Source organism: Gallinula chloropus (assembly GCF_964237585.1).
Source record: "Gallinula chloropus genome assembly, chromosome: 1".
NCBI lineage: Eukaryota > Metazoa > Chordata > Aves > Gruiformes > Rallidae > Gallinula > Gallinula chloropus.
In genome coordinates this window covers 168,014,526-168,037,871 of record NC_140085.1, presented here as the reverse complement: position 1 = coordinate 168,037,871, position 23,346 = coordinate 168,014,526, and the positions used below count along the sequence as shown (strand labels likewise).

The 23,346-nt window shown below is 40.7% G+C and overlaps 1 protein-coding gene across 1 annotated transcript in view; it reads right to left on the bottom strand.

Moving 5' to 3' along the window:
* Positions 1–23,346, bottom strand: part of MYCBP2 (MYC binding protein 2) — a 190,672-nt gene that overhangs the window by 155,253 nt on the left and 12,073 nt on the right. Inside the window, exons 2-3 of the mRNA XM_084260757.1 lie at positions 8,858–8,933; positions 675–890 (exon numbers count right to left, since the gene is read on the bottom strand). Of these exons, the coding sequence (XP_084116883.1) occupies positions 675–890; positions 8,858–8,933 (292 nt within the window). The remainder of the gene's footprint in view (positions 1–674; positions 891–8,857; positions 8,934–23,346) is intronic.

The window sequence follows — 23,346 nt, the reverse complement described above, 5'->3', positions numbered from 1 at the left end:
GAAATAATTCAGTAACTCCCATACAGATTATTTCTGACTTTCCATCATTAATCCTACTATAAGGACCAGAGTCGAAAACAGTAAAAAACCCATAAACTGTTGCACTACAGCATCCAAAAATCTCCATGTGCATTATTATCTGTAGTAATCAGTGCCAAAAGGTACTAAAGCCAAAAGAATGCAAAAAATTTTCAAAACTTAAGGTAGGAAGAACAATCGACAGTTGCTGTAGTTACACGTATGCCTGGCAAATAATCTTAGAAAATGCTCTGCCAATTGAATTCCAGTAACAGAAATATTTATGCTACGTTGGGCATAGAGCAAGGGAAAGCACCCCTTATCACTACCTGCTAGTGGCCTCTGACAGATTTAAGAGCTGCCTTATCCCCATTCTGTGTAGACTTCTGAGGCTGTATGTTTCAAATGCCAGTACTTATAAATGAGTGCAAGCAGAATGTCTACCTGAGATTTAATTGACTGTAGAATTATTTATTGGACAGGTACATACATCTTGATTTAGCAAATCAGATGATTCTGGACCAGATGCACTACAAATAAAGCCACATAGATTTTCTGAGCAGCTGCTTTACAATGATGTTCTTTATTCCCCACAGAGAACATACCAACTCCACATCACACACATTGCACGCTTTCAGCGGTATCTAGTTACTTGCCTTTGGGAGTTTGATAGGTGGCTCTTTGGATTCCTCCTCTTCATCGCTGTCTGAATCCCCACTCTGCACACTGTTCTTTGAAGCCAAAGACACAGATGCTTCCTTTTTTTGCCACTCCAACACACAATGGCGGACATTGCAGTAAACATTAAATGCTGAAGGGTTGCTATGCAATCTGATATCTGGTATGGTTATCGTACTCTCTAGGTTTTCAGTCTGAAAAACAAGGTAGGTTTTAAGTTTATTAAAAGTTTCAAGCTTTGCTAAATATAAGTAATCTCAACAGTCTCAGTAATTTTGGCCAAACAAAATATTTTCAAACTGGAAACTCAACATGCCTGTTAAAGTACCAACTACAGTATTTCGGGCAGGGAAGAAAGGAGAGATAGGAAGAAGCTTCAATACATTCCATCCAGTTTTAGTCTCTAACTCTCACAATTTGATGAGGACACTGAGACAGAAAATGAAAGCAGGTCAGGCTACAGAATGCTTCAAACTTGCACAGTCAAAAGACTAACATTTATCTTTGTAATGAGGGCCAGTTTAAAATTACACCCAAATTGCATTATTTGTTATTCTAGTTGTTAATTTTAATCTACTGGCAAATATTAAAAAGGGGCATTTTAAGATATCTATTAGAAATCAAAAATACTGTTAGTTGTTTTGTCATTAAATAAAATTGGATGTAAAGTTCAAAAGCTAACCCAGAAGAATGCTGTGGATGACAATTTTGCAGATAACCTATCAGACAAACTACTGAATGAAAAAAAAAAACCAAACCAACAAAAGGTCTATCAAGGGCTGTGAAGTGACAGGACACCATCCTGCTTTCACAAGCCCTGAGGCAAAGCAAGAGTTGGCAAACTGCTCTGAGAAACTACCCACACACATTCCCTGTCCACGTACTTTCTCTTAAGTTGTGTACTACCAAAGACCAGGCTATGAAGAACTGGGCTTCTGACACATGGGAGGAAGCAGTTCCCTTTAATACCTCAGTGTAGACAGAAGGCAGAGAAGCTACGTAAGAAGAGATGGATGAGGTTAAGAGTGCAGGACAAAGTTGTTGAACTTGCAAGGCAAAATCTGGAGGTGCGTTAGACTAGACTGTGTCACAGTCATAACTAACTTCACAATTTTATCTTCATTTGTTTCTTGTTTTATTGGAGATATTCTTGTGAGATGGGGCCTTCTTGTGTTTTTGTTTTAAGGGGGACAGATACAATGAATGACCACATTCATGTGGTAGCCGTGCGGTACACAGTGAATTATACTACAGTGATTTGAACAGCTCAGAGTGGGAATACTTGTGCATCTGCAAGAGCAGGGAGGGGAAAAAGATGCCTGAGCAGCAGTGAACTGGATAATGTTTTGATAGGGTAATTTATTTTTCTGCAGAAAGGTAGCCACAACTTTGTGCAGCACAACAAAGCAGGAGTTCACAACACGTTGCCCAGGGAAGTGGTGGCTGCCCCCTCCCTAGCAGTGTAGAAGGCCAGGGTCCTTGAGCAGCCTGGTCTAGTGAGAGGTGTCCCTGGCCATGGCAGGGGGTTAGAATTTGATGATCTTCCAACCCAAACCATTCTGTGATTCTATAATTTCATCTGCACGTGTACTTTTATTATTGACAGAAATTACATCATGTTTTGAATTAGACTACCTACCACCACGTTACAAGACAACAAAAAAGATCAAAATAACTTCCAAATATTTCATAGTTTACATGTTTTCTTTTATTTTGGAATAGTATTATTTTAACTGTATTGCTACATATTTGCATCATTCCATTATTACAATAAAATTAAGCTAAAACATTGAGCAGCAATGGTTTACTCCATAGCCTGTTTTATCCAACATAGGATTTTAATTTTTCTTACCCATGTCAATGTTAGGAGTAAGTACAAAAAAAGCCCCTATAATCAAAAAAAAAAGATGGAAAACATTCTGTATTTACATACTGAAAGTTTGGGGGGGGGGGGGTGTCTGTTTCTTTTTTTTTAAGCACAACAGCTTTTGCTGTTAGGGACTGAAAGACAATGTAAGTTTAGTCCTATTCAACACTAGTATTTTCAAAACACTGAAGCTGCTGTCAAAGCCCCACAATATTCATCAGTACAAGAACCACAGATACAACCTCGTATACTATTCCAGTATCAAAATAGATTTGGACCAATACCAATGATAATGAGCTACTACATATTTCAACATGCATTTGGCACCAGAAAACTAAACGGTTATAACATATGACTCTTCTGTATGTCAAACATCCACACACATACCCCAAGAGTTTTTGCAGCTGCTGCTAAGGCAAACACACAGTATCAACTTTCGGCTTTAGAGTTAACCCAGTTGAACCACACAGGTTAAAACAAGTGTAGTAAATTTACTACACGTTTCCGAATCCACTGACACCTACGGGAAGAGAACAATGACCCTGATCCTCTGAAATATCTCTATCTCTAGTTCACATATCTAATTAGTACTATTGTAATTATAACTTCTGTGAAGAATTTCCATTCCTGTTCTTTCACCAGTTCAGCTTAGTCTCTGTCCCAGAACAGCCTAGAGTTCTGTAGCTTGTACAGCCTCTTGTGAAATAGGTCAGCCAAACTGTTCAACCAGCACAGAAAAATTTAGACATGACAGTGCTAGATAAAGTATCAGTGTGTATTTTCTTGGACACTTTGGACAGTGAGGTGGGTTGAGAATTGGCTGTCGGACCGAGCCCAGAGGGTTGTGCTTCGAGGAGCAGAATCTGACTGGAGGCCTGTTACTAGCGGTGTTCCCCAGGGCTCGGTGTTGGGTCCAGTCCTGTTTAATATCTTCACTGACGACCTTGATGAGGGAATAGCATCCACCCTCAGCAAGTGCCGATGATACAAAGCTGGGAGGAGTGGCTGACACACAGGAACACTGTGCTGCCATCCAGCGAGACCTGGACAGGCTGGAGAGCTGGGCAGTTAGAAACCAGATGAAGTTCAACAAAAGCAAATGTGAAGTCTTGCACCTAGGAAGGAACAACCATTTATATCAGTACAGGCTGGGGGATGACCTGCTGGAGAAGAGCTCTGTGGAGAAGGACCTGGGGGTCCTGGTAGATGACAGGTTGGCCATGAGCCAGCAGTGTGCACTGGTGGCTAAGAGAGCCAGTGGGATCCTGGGGTGCATCAGGAGGAGTGTGGCCAGCAGGTCAAAGGAGGTGATCCTCCCCCTCTGCTCTGCCCTGGTCAGGCCCCACCTGGAGTATTGTGTCCAGTTCTGGGCTCCTTGGTTTAAAAAGGACAGGGATCTCCTGAAGAGAGTCCAAAGAAGGGCCACGAAGATGATTAGGGGCCTGGAACATCTCCCCTATGAGGAAAGGCTGAGCAAGTTGGGACTCTTCAGCCTTGAGAAGAGAAGACTAAGGGGGGACCTAATTAAAGTTTATAATTATCTGAAGCAGGGGATGAAGGGGGAATCAGCCAGCCCCTTTTCAGTGCTCTGTGGAGACAGGACAAGGGGCAGTGGCTGCAAGTTGGAGCACAGGAAGTTCCGCACCAACATGTGGAAGAACTTTTTCCCAGTGAGGGTGACAGAGCCCTGGGACAGGCTGCCCAGGGAGGTGGTGGAGTCTCCATCTCTGGAGATATTCAAGACCCGTCTGGACGCCTATCTGAGTGATATGTCCTAGGGAGCTGCTTTGGCAGGGGGGTTGGACCCGATGATCTCTTGAGGTCCCTTCCAACCCCTACAATTCTATGATTCTATGATTCTTACCTATAAGCTGACTAAATTTCATAAATAACTCCTTATTCTCAGAACTTTACAACTATACAACTCAACCCGTCATGTTAATCTAATTTTTACATTTCTTAGTTCATACATCCACTCTCCCTTTCACAATACCTTATCTCCAAGTACTGTAAATTCTTTGAAACTACAAGTATTTTATATTCCATTCTGTTACACATTTGACAAATACAGCAATCATAACAATACACCTTAAGAATAACTTAAAGTCACTACCTGGTTTTAGCAGTTTAAAAACAGCGGCCTTACAGCTGTAGCAAACAAATCCCTTTTTGAATGGTAAGTTGAGTTGTAAAAACAGGTTAAAACTTAGGGATAATTGTGACTTTCACTGTTTACTGTCTTTCACTTGAGGAGAAAAAACTCAACTGAATTTAGACTAAAGGTATATGCATACAAATACTTTGTGCATCTCAAGGCCAAAGAAAGGTGCTGAATGAGAAAACACATTGATTCTGGTTGGAGAATAGGAAGGAAACTTCCAGTCACCATACTGCTCTCTCTCATCTACACCCCCAGTATAAAAACCATACAATAAAAACCATTGGCAATTTATTTGTGATCAATTTGCTCTAAAAGTCAGAGGGGATCTAACTATAGTTTCTAGGTTTAAAAAAAAAAACCCAAACAACAACAAAAAGCCATCAAAAGTGGAGGCTGTACAAAAATCACTTTCTTAGATTTCTTTTGCAAAAGGCAGAGATGGAGCTGATTAAAAAACCAGAATAAGTTTCTGCCCCTCTAATGCACATGCTCATTCAGCAAGCAGGCTCTTTGTTGCTATTTGGGGTTTTTTTGTGGTCAAGTTCTATTTCTTGTGTTTTGTTTGTGGATTATTTTTTTTTTTTCCTAAAAGATAACAAGCTATCTTATGACAAAGAGAATGAAGCACAGATGCCCATACACTCATGTGCAACTTGTCCTCGTAAACATATAGCTTCTGCCAAACGGAAAGGATGCATTATGTGTAAGAGAAACAGCACAGGTTTGGTTCACAGAATAAAGCACTCACAAGTGCTCTTCTCAGCCTTTTGTACTGCTCCAGTACACTCAAGGAAAGAAGCAGAGAAAAACAAAACACCTTTACAGTCCTTTGCACTCATCTCACATCTAAATAAACTGTTTCCCCAAAAGATGATATCCATACATAGCTTATTTTCTGAACAATTTATTTCCTCCTTCTTGAACCATATGACTACAATAATGGTTTGTTCTCACATGTAATGGGAACAGACTTCGGTCCAGGAAAGGAAAGTTAATCTGTTGTTAAAAATAGGTGAGGCCAAAATAAACATCTGATCTAACCTGGAGCACAACAAGGCATATAACCTCACCAAATTCTTCTTTGAAGAATTCAAACATCTCTTAGAAAGGGATGCCCTCTTGAGGTTGAAGCACCAAATACTACAAAAGCCACTGAAAACTGCCCAATAATTTCAGAAGCTATATGTGTTTTTAATGAGGCAAATTTTTATCCCAGTTGATCCACCTTATAGAGCTAATCATTAGCTTACAATAAATTTGTCTGCTAGATGACTCATCCTGTTCCAAGGCTTTATTCCTTTCATTTGCAATAAGCAAAACCAAGTCAGTTTACAACTTCTGCATAAGCTAAACAGGTGGACGCTGATCATGGCAAGTACATTTTCTGGTTCTGGCAGACTCAAATTTTTCAGTATTATTAAAACAACATTATGAGAACACAAGATGATGAACACTGTCTTTCCATCCAGTCTCTCAGCTAAGTGTCCTAAGCAGTACTTGTGTGAGTTAACAGTAAAGTGGGAAAACACCAACAGGTGAAAAGGTGAGAGCGAGGCCAAGTAGCAGTGTTCATGGGGTTGAGCTAACTGATAATCATTGGAGGAAAAAAAATTGGGGAATGGGAACAGGAATCCAAGATGGTACACACCATGTCTAACAATCATATTTGTCTTTATGTAAAAGCCACTCTATTCAGCACTGAATTTCTAAAGGCAAAAACACACCATACCCACAAGGGAAACTAATTCCTCCATTTGAAAAAAGATACTGAACCACAAAACCAAAAGCAGTTCAAATACAAGTGATCACAGCATGACCCATCTTAGAGTAAGGCACAATCTACTGGGCTACATTAAATCCCCATTAATGTTTTACACATAATACGTTGTAATTAAGGAGTAAATGGTGGAAATAATCTTCTTCCAGTTGTTCGATGACTTTTTTTCTTTTCTACTCTTTAATTACTCAATTATTTTTAGCAAGTGCAGAGTATAAGTAAGAAATTATTGGCTTCCTAAAGCTTATTCTTTATTTAAGGCCTCCCTGCCTCTACCAAACATATTGAAGAGAAAGATTCCAGCTCTGCTCAGGCTAAAAGACCCTGGTTCTTAAAAAAACCCAACCTGATGTGCACAAGCTTTACTGGTCAGAAGATATAGTAGTGATGGGCTTTTCAATCTGCCCTATTCTAAGGCTTCAACTGTAAACTCACATTTTCCTGACAATACACACACATCTGTTTTCAGACATTCCAGTACAAAAAGTTACCAGTGCTTACTCTGCACTAGTAAGCATGTGGATGCCACTGAAAAGCATATGGGGGAACAACAAACAAAAAACCCAAAGGAAACAAACAAAAAGTTGAACCACCCCACTGTCAGTAAACAACATTTGACAACCTAAAGATATAAAGCTGATTTTCTTTTTCCCTTTTCAGCTACATTTTTTCATGAAATGCACAATTTCCTACTATCATGCAGAAATAAGCTGAAGTGCCTTTTTGTACCTCAGTGACTTGGAACAAATACCAAAGCTCTGCTGGTCAACCTTGGCCCACCTCAAAGACTACCTAGAGTAGAGGCATCAATACAAGACATAACAAAATCCCATTATGCCTTTCAAAGGCAGATATATCTCTACACTTCAAGAAGTTATTTTTAAATTAAAGAAATAATCTTGAAACAACCATCCATAGGCATGAGGTCAGTCAGTGCCAAATCTATACAACTACCAACAAGAACTAGCCTTTCATATGCACATGTTGCCTTCGGCCATTCAAAAGGGATCTGGTCAATCCATTTATCCAAAGCAATTAAATCCAAGAAACATGTTTGATCATCAAGCTTGTGAAGAACCACACAGCTGGATGTAGCTTCGTACTTGGCAACTCAATTAAGACACAACCATCCAGAAAAATAAGGTTCCCTTTATACAGTACTAAGGGTCAAAGCTGAAGAATTATTTTAAAAGCACAAGTTTCTGCCACTAGACAGAATACAAAGACTAACTACATTCTGCAAAACTTCAAGCTTCTAACATGGTTTTCTGTGTTGACAGCCAGTCTGATAAATTTATGGAGAGAGGGCTAAACCTTCTAATATCATAGCACCTGAAGAAAGGGCTGAAAAATTCAGTTTGGACCAGAACTATTTCACTGTACAGCACAGAGACCAGAAGTGAAGATAAGCCCCTTCTGTACCACAGTCTGGAGCTGCACTACTTGAGATAAACAGAACAATCTGGTAAGTATCCAAAAAGGCAATACCAAATGAAAAGATACAGGGTTTGCTTCACCCTCCCAAAGTCATCTGTCTTGAGATAGAGTAGCTACACAAGGTTTGGCAAATAGGGATAAGATGGCCAATTTGATTTACAGTGTATTTGTGTATTGTAAGGGGATTCAGCTGACTAGGAAGCATCTTCACTTAAGTGGTTCTGTCCTTCAAAACCACTACAGAAATGAGCATTTTATCTTTACTGACTACTATAAAACCCTAGGAACCCTGCCTGCAGTGAGACTTCATGAAAACCCCTCCAAAATTCTAGCTTAAACAGAGAAATAACAGCTCTCTAGTAAAGAAAGAACACAGCAGAATAGTTCTTGAAATACTGTTGCTTCTGCTCGGATTTCTTCTCTGCAACAAGTAAACATTTTCAAGTTCACTGTACTGCTCTCACACATTTAAGTTTGTGGGATAACCCAGGGAGAAAATACTAGTAGAAACAGGTAAGCATCACCTATTCCATTGTGGAGGAATTTTCAGAGATGACTATGGATTCCCTAGACATTAAACGCTCCCTTTCTCCTTCAGCCAACATGGACACAACTCGTTGCAGCAGTAGCTTCTAACTGTTGGCTGGACACACATCTCTTAGAACTTAAACTGTAAGACCAACATATTTAACTACATTTACAGTAAAGCATCTGGAGAACCAAAACGTTACTAGAAAAAGCACAGCTGAATGAAGTTAACACTGGTATCATAGTCATGTAGATTATAGTAAACAGACATACAATACTGGCCTATTATCTTTTCTAAACAAATTACTACCTACAATTATTTTTTTCTTATATTTCTCTCAATTTAAGTTACTTTCATTTTTGCATCAGAACTTTGTCGTTACAGACTTACCTTGTTGCGTGTTTTTACTTTCAACTTAGTTTTCTGTTTCCTTTTCAATTTTTTCTTGCTAAATAGTTTCTTACTCCTGAAAAAGGGAGAAAAAGCCATTAGAACAGAACAATTCAACTCCCTTCCACATCCCATGCTAAACAGCAGCACAAGCAGAGGGAGAAAAAAAACCCCACATATATAAATAAGTCCTCTAAATTTTTTTCCAAGTAAACCAAACCAGGCTGAATTTCAGAGTATATATCAGAATATAAAGCTCTTAGTGATGTTTTCCTAATGCTCCACTGAATTAAGGGACTTTACTCAATTTAAGCAGTTAGTATGGAACATGTAAGTTCTGTGAAGTCTCTACCAGATAAAGGTTCAAGCTTTCCAAAACAAAAAAAAAAGTTTAAAAATGTATCATTTGGCAGAAAATTCAGTTGATGGAAAAAGCTCCAATTTTTGAACACAGCTGTTTTAATTTTTACCTGCACTTCCCACCACCACCTCAGTTTACAGACTTTTCATTTCCATCCCTTTAACACCACAGCTTCAGCTAACACATGCTCTCCTAATCCTCTTCTGCCCACACCTCATTCCTATCACATTCTTTTTCTCCTTCTTTCTACTACCCAGTAAGGAAGGAAATAAAAGAAAGAGACACCACACACACACACAATTGTTTTGTCCCCATTACCAAGATTACTATTGGAGATGCATACTTTTTAACCCACTCTGCATTTCTCTGGTCTGTTCAGGTTACAAACCATCCACAAAAGGCGGATGTTACCTGTGCAGCAACACAGCTCATCCTATGCAGGACTTCAAGCAGCGGTTCCTAGCATTCCTCTGTGCCACTTGAATAGTGTTTAAGAGGTTTACAGTTCAGATTAGTTAGAAAAATAAAACTAAAGAATCTGAAAACCACAGGCAGTAAGAAGTTGCACTTTCAGCTAACAAACTAGAAAGAGACTGAGAATCAGGAAAACCTTAGTATGTCATTCAAATAGCCTTGTTCTAAATAAAAACGTTGAGGGACTAAAACCACATTGCTTACGGCTCCCTCCTGTACAGCATTCAGACTGCAGGAGCACACAAGTCTCATGGGCCAAGAGTCAAAAGCTGGAAAGTGAAGTTTCCAGTAGCCACCCATCACAAAACAACCTCAGAGAACCCCTCAGAGTACCCTAAGAAAGCTGCCTCCTAGAAATTTCATCACCTTTCCAATCTTCACCTATGAACCACCATGATGATACATCCCTCAAAATAACTCTCTCATAAGGAACCACGACAATTGTCCTGGAGTTGAGAGAAGTGATTCAGTGAGGGGGAACCCCCAACCTCACCAGTAAATTAAAGTTTATAAAGAACCTAGATGACCTTGTAAGATTCCTTCAACAGTAAAGTTTCAATATGTAACAGTATACAACCTATTTAAGAAGCAGAAGGAAGAAATTTCATACAACCTTCAAATTTCTATAATTAAACTCCAAACTCCATTTCCCCATTTAGTTATTCCTAGATTGGACATGTTTTTCTTACTTATTATTATTTAGAGTTTAATGCAGTTAATTCTCCTTCTGCTGTCAAACATAAGAACAGCGTGGTCCTTTCTGATTTATTTTGGACTATTACTGGGCTCCTTCAATCCCATACCGCAAGTGAACCACAGGGATCAAAACTGAAAGCAGTATTTATTTGCTCCTTAGAAGAGGAAGAATTTCTTCATATGCCTCTAAGGTGATTCTTTTAACTGTATTCCAGGTATTATTTGATTACTTGGCAGCTTCACAGCAACATGGTATAGAAGACCAATATAACCCAGAGTAACCTGAAAACATTTTCCTGCAAACCTCCAAACTGAGCTTCTTCTATGTCCAGTTGTGCTGTTAATTATGCCCTTTAAAGACAGTACAATTTGCACTTGCCAGAAACAGCTTGATAAACTGAGCTTGGGTTTGGGTTTTGGTTTTTGTTTGGTTTGTTTTTTTTTTTTCTTAAAAAGGACACTAACTCTAGTTGCCAAGACATTTAAAATTTCATCCTGCCTGCCAAAATAACTTGCAAACTCTCTAATTTGTTATAGTCTGCAAACATTACAGGCACTTTGCCTTGTCAGTTTTTCATGGGACCAGTCCCCATGCTTTTGTATGTATCTCTCTGTGGGTATGCATATATTTTGAACCACCAACAGTAAGCCATCCCCTCCTCAAAATTGAGCTTGATTCCAAAATGGCAAAACCCACCATTTTGCAGGCTAACTTCATTTTTCAATGATACCCAGAAAACATTTTCTCCAATTAACAAGCAGGAAAGCCACAATGCATTGGGTGAGCAATTGGCTGATGGGTCAGGCCCAGAGGGTGACTGTAAATGGGGTTACATCTGGCTGACGACCAGTCACTAGTGGGCTTCCCCAGGGCTCCATTTGAGGTCCAGTTCTTTTGAACGTTTTCATAAACAACCTGGACACGGGACGCGAGGGTGTCTTCAGTAAATTCGCAGAGAACACCAAACTGGGAGGAGCTGTTGACTCCACTGAGGGTGGAGAAGCCTTGCAGAGAGCCCTGGACAGATTAGAGAGCTGGGCGATCCACAAGCCCTTGAAGCTGAACAAGGGCAAGTGGCGACTTCTGCACCTGAGAAGAGACAAGCCTGGCTACACAGGCAGACTGGGGAGTCAGACGCTGGATGCCAGCCATGCTGAGAGGAGTCTGGGGGTCTTGGTCGACAGCAAGTTAAACATGAGCCTGCGGCGCACCCAGTCACCCAGGAGGGCCAGCTGGGTCCTGGGGTGCACCAAGCACGGCATTGCCAGCTGCTCCACAGAGCGCTCTACACTGCGCGGGTGAGGTTTCACCTTGAGTACTGCTTGTGGCTTTGGGCGCCACAGTACAAGAGGGGCACAAAACTATTGGCGAGTGTCCAGAGGAGGGCAACGAGGCTGCTGAAGGCTCTGGAGGGGAAGTCATATGAGGCTGAAGTCCCTTGGTTTGTTCAGCCTGGAGAAAAGGAGACTGAGGGGAAACCTCAGCATGGTCTATGGCTTCCTGACAAGGGGGAGCAAAGAGACAGGCACCAATCTTTCTTTGGTGACCAATGACAGAACCCAAGGGAACAGCATGAAGCTGCAATAGGGAAAGTTTACATTGGATGTTCAGAAGAGGTTCTTTCTGAGAAGACGGTCGGGCACTGGCACAGGCTCCCCAGGGAAGTGGTCACAGCACCCAGCTAGACTGAGTTCAAGAAGCATCTGGACAATGCCCTCAGCCCCATGCTCTGACTTGGCTGGCCATGTGTGGAGCCAGGGACTCAAATGATCCTTATGGTCCGTTCCAACTCTGGATATTCCATGATTCTATCATCAACAATGGACTGACTTCCTCTTTCAGACTGCAAGTGGCGATGGTGGTATGATTCATACATCAACCATTAAAAACGCTGCAAGTATAAACTTCTCCTAGTCACTCCACTGTAACAAGTCATTATGCTCAGCAAGTTTTAGGCTTGAACAATTTTTTACATGGCAATACAGCATTTCTGTATCCAAGTTGTTAAGAATCTACATTTGTCTCCCTATTTTTCCTTAAAATCTCAAGGATACTGAAGTAACAACATTTGTGTTAGGAAGTGTGCTTTCCTTCACATATCCAAATGAAGCTTCAGAACTGATTAAACAAAAAATACAAAACCCTCATCAAGATTAAATTTATGAGCAGTTCTGAGCAACCTGTGATTATTATGCTTAATTCTGTTTATAATATATTTTTATATGTAGATACATATTATCCACATTTCTACTCTTAGATAGCATTATATCATAAGTTTTTAATGTTCAGATATAAAAAGGATAAAACATGGGCATGTAGGTTCATGCAAAACAACGTTAGGCAGATTATGAGTAATTTCCTGTTGGAAACCACATGCGTTAATTATCAGCCTGACTTCTGATGCCTGAAGATTAACAGGACTTGATGTGTCTTGGTTAGATTATTTTTTTTTAAGATAAATTATTAATTATGGTTTCAGTTAACAATTATAAATTGCTGTAAGCTGTAAAGGTCCAAGAACCCCATGATGACAATCTGCTTACCATGGCAGAAGGCCTTTAGCCTTTACATTTTAACTCAGCTGTTGGTAACTGTTTAGTTCACACAAACCAAACAGCAATTATCAATAAATCTCAGGCAGGTTTTCTGCAGACTGCTCCAAGTCATTGTCACATTTGAGACTAAGTTAGCAGTTTTGAATTGGACCACAAAGGAAGTGCAAGTCAAATGAGTGCAGAAGGTGAAAATACCTTGACAAGAAAAATATTTGTGGGGTAAATGGACCCAAAGAAAGAGTGTTGGGTGCTATTACAGCCTTCACAGAGAAGTCTGTTGACAATAAAAGCAAAGACCTAAAATGCTCAATCCTGGCATAATAAACAATTGCCTTAAAGCAAGAGGGGGAGTGGGGGAGAATAACCCAGTGCTGAAAAACTTAAAGTGCGTAAAAAAAGCTGTGAAATGACATGATTGCAACTTCTATCCATCTTTGTGGGACCCCCAGTAGAAGGGAGCAAAAGCATGTTTAGTTAACCAGAGGAAAAGCATGTTTTCTAACCAGAATCAGCATTAGATGGTAAGTGCAAAAGTTGCTGCGTTACTAGGGGGACACTGTAGTTCTGGGGGTTGGAACTCTATGATCCTTGGGGTCCCCCCTTCCAACCCAGACCGTTCTATGATTCTCTCAACAGCACTGCTCTTACTCTGTTCAAAAGTGCTGAGGAAACACAAAGAGAGCAAGCTTCTCACAGTCACACTAGTCCTGAATTGCAACTTGAAAGCTTAAATTTGAGAAGGAAGTTTTGTGTTGAGTGCCCTCCCTGTGCTGCCATCCCCCCCCCCCCCCCCAGCCAAGTACTGTTTCTGAATTATTTAATACAGGTTAACATTATATTAATACAGGTTAACATAATATTAATCATATCTTAGTAGTGTCAAACCTGCACATAAACTCTTCTAATGCTGTATGTTAACACTAAAAATGTCACTGACAAGTGGAAAAATTATCGTTCTGTCTCCACTGCTCAGGCAGAATAGCAACAGCAGTGTTATTCACCTGCTGATCTAAACCTAAACCTTTGCTTCTATCCAAAATTCATTACCAAAGGTCACAGTAACTACTATAGCATTAGACCCATTCTGTTGATTAAATCTTTAATAGATTTTTGAAAAATTAGCGAGTTTAGTAAGCTACATGCTAGCACATGCTGAAGTGTTTAAATCTTCCCACTGTCTTTGACTCACTGGTACTCGCCTAAACCCACTTGCTCTGGTTTGACGGCTAAGTGACTTCACGAAGAGGTACAGCATTGACAGGAAAGGTCTATCAAAGTCACACTACGTCAAAACAAATCACAAATACACTGCATTTCGTTTCCATAGGTGCTTACTCTGCAGTTAGCTTAAGCATTCAAGGGCTAGTGAAAATACTCTTAAGAGGCAGCAACCACTCAGTGACACTGAAATCAAACAGTGTTAGATTTGTGCTATCAAAATTATATATATATATATATGTATATATATATTATATATATAACTGCTGGTGGTCAGTTTGGTTGGACAAGAAGCAGCAAGCATTTGCATCTGAACAGCCCAAAGTGAAATCCCAAGCTGAAACTGCCAAGTAGCCTGCAACTGCAATCATGTCTGAGTCTTTCATCACAGCACCGAGTTCCTTGCAAAGCTCTGTATCTACCAACACACTTGACTCAAGGGCAGTGCAATGCAAGTACCAACACGTGGACATTGGTGGAAGAGTAATGAACTTGGGTTTCTTCCACCATTCATGGCAGCTGCCCTGTACTGAGTAACAGTGCAAGATCAGCAATACTCATTTTATGTGCAGAAGCCACGTAACAACCAGTGCTGTTTGACAGCTTTCTTTGTACAGGTACATTACTGCCACAAAGGATCTCTACAAGACACATTATCCAGAGGCTGTCACTACATGATTTAGTGTCTGCCATAAAGCCAGTGGGACTACAGGAAGACTAATTGGACCAAAGCAGTCAGACATCAGCCACAGTGCCTCATCTTATTTACCCTAAGTTCTGCCCAGCAAACTGCCCGGGTGGTATTTTATTTGCAAAAGTCTACATGCCTTCATGATTTTCTTTTTGAATAAGCGTATTGCAGGATTTGTTTGGCACATTTTTTTCAAAGCCTCTTCTTTACCATAACCCAACAGCACACAGATGCAAAACTACTCCCAAATCAGCACAGGAGAACTGAAGCACTAAAGACTTCTTTACAAGAGGGAGATAGGAAAGAAGAGACTATTACGAGTAAACAAAGCTGTGTTAACATAGAATGACTGCCCAGAAAATGCAATCATTTCATTACTCTTCTTTTAGTCTCTGGGAAGTTTAAGCTGTACTTCAAAGACTGTAGCAAATACTAATTTTCACTTTTTAACACTTATGTTTGATGGGTTTCCTACTCCAAGCTTCACCAGAACATTTGTAATAGCTGCTGCAGAACACTATTGTCCTTGTCCTTTCTGTGATCCAGACAGAATACGATGTCTCAAATGGTGAGTCAACTGAGAGTTTAAGGCTTAGGATTAGAGCACAGACCAATATGAAAAGCTTTGTTTTGGATGTCTGCTACACACAGTCTCATCAGAAAGAAATAGATAATGCCTGGAAAAAACCTCACATTCGCAGCATGTTAACTATCCCAAATACCTGCTGGAAGGGAATACAGCAGGCCACAAGCAATGCAGGAGGTTTCTGAAGCTCATGGATAGTAATTTCATGGTGCAGGTGGATCAAGGAGCCAATGAAGGAAGACACTTAGCTGAACTTCACACTTACACAAGGAAGGAACAGGTACATGAAGGCTGGGGGCACTCATTGATACAGTGACAATGCAGGTGAAGTTCAGGAACCAGGAAGATGGAGGCAAGGCAAATGAGAAAAGGGGTGCAGGAGGGACAGCTAGCTGATTTTCAAGGATCACTTCCAAACTCAAGAGCAGTCTGTTTACATGTGCTGGAAGTCAAACAAAGGAGATCGGATGTCTGCATAGACGAATGAGGAGCTCCTTACAAAACCCAAATGTAGAAAGGAAGCCTTATAAAAGAGGTGGAAGCAGGGTCATATCACCCAGGAGAAATACAGAGACAAAGAGTATTCTGGGATGAGGTTATAAAAAGCCAAAGCCCACGCAGAGTTCAATCTGGCAAGTGACATGAAGGGCAAGACTGATACATCTACAGAAGCCAGAAGCAAAATGAAGACTTGGGAAAAACATGAGCCCAGTGCTGAATGAGCCTGGTCACATGGGACACTGGCCACCTACACTGGTAAAACTAGCCTTCAGCAATGCCCTGTCTCTGAGACCAGAAAGAAAGTCTGAGTAATGACTTAGTGTCAGCGAAAGATTTAAGTGTTCCCTGACCTGAACATAAGTTACAAGGACCTAGTAGAATGCACCCACCATAAGTGCTGAGGAAGGTGGCCAATGATACTGCAAGGCCATTCTCAGACTTTTAAAGGTCACAGCAATTCACATAGGTCCCTGAGGACTGGAAGAAAACAAATGTCACTCCTGTCCCAGAAGGGCAAAAATGAAGGCTGAGGGATCCAAACATACAAAGGACAAGGATAGTGATAGGAAGTGGTAAGCTTGGATTTATGATGAGGAAGTCATGCTTGACTAACCTGACAGCCTACAATGCAAAGGCTGACTTAGTCCATAACTGGAGAGCAGTTGATTTTATCTCAACTTTAGTAAAGCTTTTGATACTCTCAGTCACAACATCCCTACACACAAACTGATGAGGTACAAGCTAAATAAACATGGACTGAAAACAGGCTAAATTGCTAGGGTCAAAGGGTCATTAATGACAGGACAGAGTACACCTTCACGCCAGTCTGCAGGTGGTACAAGTCTTGAAGGAGTGGTTGGTAAATCAGAGGGTTGTGCCACCATTCAGAGGGACCTCAACAGACTGAAGAAACGGGCCACCAGCAATCTCATCAAGTGTAACAAAGGGAAATGTAAAGTCCTGTATTTGGGGAGGAATAGCCCAAGTCACCTGCACACGGTCAGCCAATTGACTGGAAAATAGCCTTACAGGAAGAGACCTGTAAGTCCTCATGGTGGGCACACACTGAATGCGAGCCAGTGACACTGCCCCTGAAGCAAAGGCAGTACACAGCCTCCTGGGCTGGGTTAGGAACATCACTGTCAGCAGGTTTAACAAGTTGGCTCTTTCACTCTACATGGCACTGGCAACACAGCAGTTTTGGGCTCCCCAGTACAGAAGAGACTTGCTCACTGGAGCATCCTGAGAGCTGCCATTAAGATACTTAAGGGACTGGAACATCTGTCATATGAAGAGAAACTGAGCAATCAGAATTTTTTAGCTGGGAAAAGTGAAAGTAAGGGTGAAATTTTATCCATGTGGAATAATATCCAGTAACAGGCTGAGACACAACAAGGAAAGCAAAATATGGGAAGTGCCATTTAAATATAAGAACTATTCCAGTGTTTGAGCACACTTACAGGTTGCCATGAGGAGGGAAGGTTTAGATTAGATATTAGGGGGAAGTTTTTTACAGAGAGAGTGGTGAGGTGCTGGAACAGGCTGCCCAGAGAGGTGGTGGATGCCCCGTCCCCGGAGGTGTTCAAGACCGGGTTGAATGGGGCCCTGGGCAGCCTTGTGTAGATCCAGGCCTGGAGGCTGGTGGCCCTGCCTGTGGCAGGGGGGTTGGAGCTCTACAATCCTTGGGGTCCCTTCCAACCCAGACCAGTCTATGATTCTATGAGAGGCTACAGACTCTTGAAGACACTCAAAATCCAACCAGACAATGTTCAGAACAACCTGGTCTGGTTAATGCTTCCAGCCAAAAAGGCTGGACTAGGCAGTCTCCAGAGTTCCCTTCCAATCTCAACTATTCTGGGATCCTCACTATGTTTTCACACCAAAATAAGATGTGGCTGTACAATAAATGTGCTTGTACATTGTGGAAAGAGAACATTTTTTTTTCCCCTTTGAGCTCAGCATTTTTCCTGGTGCCATGCCATGTTGCTGATTACACTTCCAAGAGAGACATACTGAGCTTTTCATCTGTTCACCATCTGGATCAGCAAACACACAACAAATTCACACATAAGAGCAGACTTCTATGGGAATTAGTCAGCAAAATCAAAATTACAATACTATGCAAAGCTAACAGGAGAACAAGGGATGAAAACCACTTTACCACACTTAAAATATGCCTGTATGAAGACAAGTCAGTCTCTCGAATCCATACACACTTCCTTGGACACTACCAATGCCTACAGGTATACTAAGAAGTTCACAACAAAGCACATGGTTACACACAACAATCAAGAGTTTCTCATAGCAAATAATTCAACTTGGACATTATGTACAGGATCTTCAACAAAAAACTTTTTCAAACTTCAGTGGTATTGATGATCTTAGGCAATCTAAAATATAATTTGACAAGCAGAAGGTATTCTAGAATCATTACAATCTGTAAAAGACCCTGAAAGGTCAATCTTCCTATTCTCTGTTCCAGCATAGGAAGAATACAATTTCACTTCATTTCTGACATGTATTTTCCCTATGGAGATATTAAACACTGACAATGATCACATATCTACCATGTCCTAAGTAATCCTACTAGATGAGGTCTGGTCTAAGGGCCCTATGGCAATTAAATGGTATCTTTACATCCTTTTTTTGTGGAAAAAAAATCAGTTTCTTTTCATCTTTTCCTGTGGTAGCTTGAATTTATTTCAAGTCTGAAGGGAACTAGTCTTCTGTCAATTAAGCAGTATCAGTTCCTTCAGCCTAAACCATAAATCATTTACATCACTGACATAAAATTTCACAATTCTCTCATACTTAAGTAGTCCTTGTTGAGAAAAACAGAACAGAAGAAGACAACAAAGAGGATAAAATACTCACAATCCTGTGTGCAAAGAACAGGTCAAGAATTACTTCAAGTTTCCTACACAAAAGAATCTCTTCTGCATTCAAAAAAAAAAGAAATGTGAAACACTACCACAGTATGACACTGCTGAATCACACTCACTTCAGTTCTATACAATGTGCAGAGCCTGTCATAAGGAACTTCCACCTTACCTTTTATTCACTACTGGTTTTACATTTGTGTTTAATGGGTTTTATTCTTCCTTGACACTAACCATTTCTGAGGTTATTATATTCAATATAGCTGTAACCCTTCCTAGCTTTTCACCTACAGTCTCAGCTCCAACACTGAAATTGTCGATGAGGAGGCTGAGGCGTTCAGGACCTAGGACAGATCCAGATGCAGAGCAAGTGCTGCTACTTCTCACAAGTTTCCCCCTTGACAGTCAGACACTGCAGCACCCCTCCTCCAGGGTCTTCTGTGCAGTTTTAAACCCACCTTAAAGTATTCCCATTTAAAACAGATACACAAATTGATAGGGGGAAGGCCACACACCCAAAACTTCTACTTAAGGCTACAGTCCTGCCAATAAAGACCACAGGGGTAACACCAGATTTCCTCACTTGCATCTGCTTGAGCATCAGCCCACACTTCTTGGTGCGGTAGGGCTCCAGTTTACTCCTAGTTGATCTGCTGTAACAAGATATTCTAAGGTTTGGTTCAGTTCAGAGCAAGCTCTGAGTTCAAGTACAGACTATGTGACACCAGGTCTAAACTCAATCATCATCTGTTTTTATAGCAAGCTGTGTTAAGATTTATTTTGGTGAAACCCTTTTTTCCCCCCCTCCATAATTTTTTTTAAAATTAGTTTTAGACTACTCTTAATAGTGGCTAGGTATTAAATTTCCCAGGCAGGGCTCATCATAAATCCATTTTGTGTCTAATTTATCACCTTCATTTATATAACATGTAATTTTTCCAGTACTTTTAGAAATGGTACTAGAGTACCTTGAGTCCTTTATCCATTTTTCAGTCAGGCACTGTCAACCAATTTGCTTTCTATTAGTCTTCCAGAGCCCTATATACCTTCTATGAACTTGCTAATAGCTCTGAAATTGCCTCAGCCAGTTTTTTCCAGACACCCTAAGGGATAATTTCATCATACCTGTGAAAATACCTGAATACTTTCTAGCTTGTTCTTTCTCTATTCTCACATTCATCACTATCGCTGCTGTTTTAACTTACTATAAGCCAGAGATCTTTTTCTATCTAATCTGCATCAGTTTTTAGCCTCGTATAAAACCAGGAGGCATTCTTCTGATCAACTATAAGGCCTATTTTGAGGGTTTTTTCCCCTGATGTTCTACAAACATATAATCTATCTGAAACATGATCACACAGATGAAGGGCAGAGCTACTGTGGAGAGACATTAAAGCAATCACAGCCTCTACTGGGCTTCTCTATCTCTCAAATAATTTGCTCCACTCTTCAAAGTGCTCCAAAACAGACATTAATCTATAATCTAGCTTCAAGTCATCTTAATACCAAATACAATAATGAAGAACCACAGCTGATAAATACAAGTGCACCTGTCAGCAAGAAGCTTACTATTCACTGCCTCATTGCTATACAAGTTTAACTATAAGGGCTACAAAATATAGGAAAGGGAACACTAAAGGGAAAAAAAAAGCTCATCAACCCTGATCAGAAGTTCTGAAGATTGAAGATGAAAATTGTGGGACCATATTTCTCTTATTGCAAGAAATAAACTGCTTCTTAATCTTATTTTGCAGGGCATCCAGGCTTGCTGTTAACAACTGAAAAGCATCTGGCAAGCAGAAACAGAGGAAAGAGGAAGTTCAAGAAAAGTTTGTGACAAAGAAGCCACGGCTCACATGAGGGAGTTGTCCATGATAAGAAACAAAACAAAGGAAGTGGGCACAGTATTAATGGCCTAATTAGTAAATGGAGAAGAGGTTTTACGATGAGAGAACTAAATAGCAAGAAAAATATGTGGAGTCTAGATGTTGGCAAAGAGATAAAGAGGTAGCACTAATAAAACACAAACACTGAACATAGTTGTAAAACATATCAAAGGAGCTGCTTGTCTTGCATAGTCCCTATTCTGGCACCTCTCTGCTTTTACAGACGTGACAATCTTCAGCAGCCTTTACTTCTACTTGGAAGTAACTACTTCTCTTAAGAGCCTTGGTGTACAAAACCTCACATATTTAGCCATGGATTAAGTGTCCTTCCAATGAAGATCTTCCTTGATTTCTCCAGCCTCAATGTGGTATCTGCAGTACCACTACCTTCAGCTGTTCTGAATTCCACTGTATACAATATAAAACTGCCTTACAACGTGCCCCCACAAAACAAAGTAAATAACTCGTGCAACCAAAATGCTCTACACCCACTATAAAGTTGGCGCACAGAACGTGTCGCTTAAGGGTTGGCCCTTTAAGATTGTATCTGTAACTGCTGAGGGATGCTCAGAAAACGGCTCCAGTACTAGGTCCAATCTATACTGAACTTCTAATTCTGTACTTGGCTCACTTGCAAGTTACTCCATTTCACTCCCTCCAACAACAACCTACTAATCAGTGTGAAAGTGGTTCAAGTCAACTGGCAAATGTTTCATCACGTTTACAAGGTTGCCCTAAGGTGCCCTACAACTGAACTTTCCTAAGGCTTTCCTTGCTTTAGTTTTTGCCTTTGCAGATACCTCAGTTAATCATCCCCTTGTACCACCAAAATACCGATCATGCTTTCAGCCATAGGGACTGCAGTAGACTGCAAGAATAAAGAAAAGTAATGTTTCTTTTTTTATATCACCTACAATAATACCTATCAAGTTTACAAAAAGACTTGCAATAATATAGGCACCATTGAACAAAACAGAGATACAAACTGAAACCTGGTACACAAGTATATACAAATACACATAAACTCTCTAAATAAAATGCAAAAGTAAACATCAAGTTTTCTGAAATATACATGGACAAAGAATACATATTACACCATATAATTCCACCATAAACCCCCAAAGTTACCTTAAAAATCACAAATGGAAAAAAATCCAAAAATGTAAATTCCTGAAGAAATATACTCATCTAAATCCTTGCATTGTAACAAAATCTACAGAACTCTTCAGACAAAATGCCTTTTGCAAACAGAACTCTGTAGCCACTGGTTAATACCCCACAGTTCTGAAATACCTCCAACAAAGGAACGCTTGCTCATGAAAACAACGCCTCCATGAAGCAGTTACTTGACCTTCCCTTTTTGCAGTTGCAGGCAGGGTAGGAAAAGTAAGTTACCGCTTCTGCCAAAACCACAGCCAAGCAGCTCACTTGCATGGCAGTTGGCTGACAACAGTTTTGCCTGTTGTGATACATTAGAAGTTTGAATATAGTATCTGCCAGCAAAACAAAACAAGAGTGGAAGACAGGTTGCAGAAGCAGCAAGCTAGCTAGGATTTCTGGAGTACTACACCCAAACTGGGGACTAATTGCCACTAGACACCTACCCACTACACCAGGACATCTAATACACAAAAGACCTTAAATATACTCTAAGAAATAAATTACATACATTTGGATCTTGTCAGAGTTGGCACAGCTTTTCCTACAAAAATGTTCGGACAAATACGTAGCTTTAATTTAAACCTGCTACTTTTAAGTTGCTCTTATATTCCCTTTACTTCTACTGAGCTATAGCATAGAGACCCAATACATGTTTCCAGTAAGATGGTGATGGCACCTTGCAACACAGCTCTGCTGCAAGCACTGCAGCATTCCACCTATCTGCTCCCCACAACACCTCCTGTCAAGACGACAAACCTCATGCAGATCCCTTCTCTTTGTGGTCTGTTTTCCCAGGAATTACAAAATCGTGGAATCAGTCCAGTTAGAAGGGCCCTCTTGAGATAACACATTTTATTGCAAGGGTGATAGAGTTGCCCAGAACAGATGTGGAGTTTCCATCTTTCCTGACGGTCAAAAGCTATCTGGACATGGTCCTGGGAAACCACATCTAGTTGGCTATGCCTGAGCAGAAGGAATTGGACCTCATGTCTTCCAGAGGTCCCTTCCAGCCTCAACCAGTCTGTAATCCTGTGACTGATTCTATGAACCCCTGTGGTCACGCAGGGCCAGCTACAGCAGGTTGCCCAGTACCATGGGTAGCTGGATTTTTAGTATCTCCAATGATGGAGACTCGGTTCAGAGGGAATTTAATAATTTGTGATTTGTGCCCATTGTTGTTTATCCTGTCAAGGGGCACTACTGAGAAAAAAAAAAAAATCAGCTCCCTCCTCTTTATTCCCTCCCTACATTGGTAAGATCTCCCTGAGCCTTCTCTTCTCCAGGTTGAACAGTCCCAGCTCTCTCAGCTTTTCCTCACTGGAGAAACACTCCAGACTCTTTATCACCCTTGTGGCCCTGCACTGGACTGTCTAGTATGTCCTGCTCTTGTATCAATAAATCAAGAACTCAACACTCCATATGCAGCTTCACCAGCACTGAGCAGAGAGCACTTCCTCCAACCTGCTGACAACACCCTTCC